Consider the following 2,779-nt stretch of genomic DNA (forward strand, 5'->3'; position numbering starts at 1 on the left):
ATGATAAATTATTATAATTTTAATGTACTTCCAATCAAAATTTTGGCCTAATAGTAATCATCTTAATAGTAAAGTTAAATATATGTTTAATTTAGTTGATTTTATGATGATTAATTATATATTTATTTGTTAAGTAAAATTAAAAAAAATAACAGTGTATTTATTTAGAACTAGAACATTTTTATAAAAAATATATAAAATAAAATTTATTGATATTAAAAAAAAGAAAATATTATATATAATATTTAAATAATAAATCTAATCATTATTAATAATATTTTTACCATATAATTTTATATATTTATATTTTTAAAAATTAAAGTAAAAAAAGATATAATATATATATATATATATTTATACATATTAATAATTATATATATTTATATATTTTTTTTAATAAAATTTATATATCTATATTAAATTTTTTTTTTGTAATTTATAAATTAGATAAAAACACTATTTCTAATTAATACAAATAAAAAAAAAATAGAAATATTCATTTCGAGAAAGCCATACCTACTTATTAATAATGAGTATGCAATTTTTAAAGTGCATTTACATATGCAGCTTATCTTAAATTAATATTTAATTTATTACTAGTTTCAATACTTTCATTTAAAGATCTTTCAAAACCTTCTTCTAATCCACTTAATACAAGATCTCTCTATTATTATTATTATTATTATTATTATTTTTAAAAAAAAAGAATAAATAAATAATTTAAAAAAATATATTAAAAACTTCGGTAGCTCCTGAAATTTTACTCAAACTATCACTCATATGTTCCTTTATTTTAAGTCCAGTTTCTTCTTATATAGTTTCTAAGAGATAAAGATTACTTTATTTTTTAAAATTAAATATATAAGTACTTTTTTTTTAAAAAAAAAAAAAAACCTTTTTTCTTGCCATCTTCTAGTCATAGAACCATGACTTTATTTATGACTAATGTTTTTAATCCATTCAAAATATCCAGAAAGGAAACCTCCTGTAGAGGCAAGTATATCAGGGATAATTAAAATTCCGTTTTTTTCCAAAATATATTCAGCTTTCGGAGTTATGGAAAGGTTTGCAGCTTCTACAATGACTTTACTTTATATTTTATCAGCATTTTATGAATGTATTGATTTAGCAAAATATGCTGGAATGAAAATATCACATTTTTAATATCCTACATTAGATTGGAAAGTACCTTTAGGATATCCTTTTATTCCTTTATTTTTTTATTTATATTCATTTATTTCATCTGCGTCGATTCCTAAATAAATTGTATCTTTTTTAATAAATGTATATATATATATATTTATCTTCCTCATTATATATTTCGCCATCAACTTCTATTATACCAACTAAAATAGCGCCCGCTTTTTGTAAAAAATGAGATGCCCAATAGCCTACGGCTCCAAAACCCTTTTTTAAAAAAATTATATTTAATTTTGTTTTAAAAATAAAATATTACTTCGACAATAAAAGTTTTTCCTTTTAATCCTTATGTTAAACCTGCTTTTTTGCAAAAATCATTAAAACATAACATATGTTTTAATGCATAATATACACAATATCCATATGATTCAACACCTCCATTAAGTCCATTTTAATTCTTTTTATTATTAATTAATATATTATATATATTTAGATATTATATTTACTAAACTTTTCCTGTCACACAAGCAGAAGAGTTAATATCTTCTCTTCCATTAAAACTATTAAAAAAACTATATTATTTTTTTTTTTTTTTAAATAATACAATTAATATGTATCTTTAATCCAATTCATTTCCCTTTCTGTTGAGCCAAGATCTAATCCCTTAAAAAAAAAAATTAAATAAATATATATATAAAAAAGACATATTAAAAATATAGAATTAAAAAAAATATATACTAATGAAAATATATGCTAAAAAAATTTATTAAAAATAAAAATAAAAAAATACAGGAACATCAACAGAACTACCAATAAGTCCTTTTTTTGCACATTCAGTTGTATATTTTCTTATAATATTTTCCATTTCTCTTTCAGAATAATTTTAAGGATTAAGTACAATTGCACCTTTAGCTCCCCCATATGGAATATGAAATGTATTACATCTAATAGTATTTAAGCATGCAAATCCTTCAATATCAGATTTAGAAATATTTGGAGAAATAACAAGTCCTCCTTTAGTGGGAAGTAAATGGGTTTTATGTTAAGTTCTATAGGCTTTTATTATTTCCATTGTGCCATCTTGTCTTTCGAAAGGTATTGTCATTTCTAACATTATGTCACATTATTTGTAAAAATTTAGCATATCAGGAGGGATGTTTGTATATCGAGATGCTTATTCCATAAATTAATATACTATATCAGAAATAGAACCGTCTATTTTTTCATCTTTATATAATTTAAATTTACTAAAATTTTGTTTGGGAATATATTTTAAAAATTAGGCTTTAGAGAGTAAATATTTTTTTAGTATCATTTTTTTTATTTTTTGGATATTTTCAAGCTATATTTTTTTATTTTATTATATATTTTTATTATTAATTTTTATAATATTAATGTTTTTTTTATAATAAATAAATAATACGATAAAAATATTTATTTTTAACTTTTAAAAAATTTAATTATACTGTATATAATAATATACAATTTTAAATAATATATTAAAAATTCAATGTATATATATAATTAAAAATATATAATATTATTGAATTTTATATAAATATTTTTTTTGATTTAAAATTATTAAAAAATATATATAAGTAATATAAAAAAGAATATATATATATTTAGATATATATAT

The 2,779-nt window shown here is 18.6% G+C and overlaps 1 protein-coding gene across 1 annotated transcript, besides 6 other annotated features; it reads right to left on the bottom strand. All coding sequences in view use genetic code 6, as the record gives it.

Annotated features, from left to right (window-relative positions):
* The first annotated feature begins 331 nt into the window (after positions 1 to 331).
* Positions 332 to 388: a microsatellite.
* Positions 332 to 389: a microsatellite.
* A 107-nt stretch (positions 390 to 496) lies between these two features.
* IMG5_032480 (hypothetical protein) lies at positions 497 to 2,439 on the bottom strand (the record flags this gene model as incomplete). Its single annotated transcript, XM_004039068.1, has 7 exons — positions 497 to 664; positions 742 to 838; positions 895 to 1,089; positions 1,457 to 1,597; positions 1,647 to 1,700; positions 1,745 to 1,803; positions 1,931 to 2,439. Coding segments are annotated over 7 exons (1,221 nt in total), but the record flags the coding sequence as incomplete, so codon positions are not given.
* Positions 666 to 693: a microsatellite.
* Positions 1,808 to 1,874: a microsatellite.
* Positions 2,440 to 2,495: 56 nt separating the features above from the next.
* Positions 2,496 to 2,550: a microsatellite.
* Positions 2,551 to 2,753: 203 nt separating this feature from the next.
* Positions 2,754 to 2,779: part of a microsatellite that runs on past the window's edge.

The sequence above is a fragment of the Ichthyophthirius multifiliis genome, assembly GCF_000220395.1.
Source record: "Ichthyophthirius multifiliis unplaced genomic scaffold scaff_1120509249789, whole genome shotgun sequence".
Taxonomy (NCBI): Eukaryota; Ciliophora; class Oligohymenophorea; order Hymenostomatida; genus Ichthyophthirius; species Ichthyophthirius multifiliis.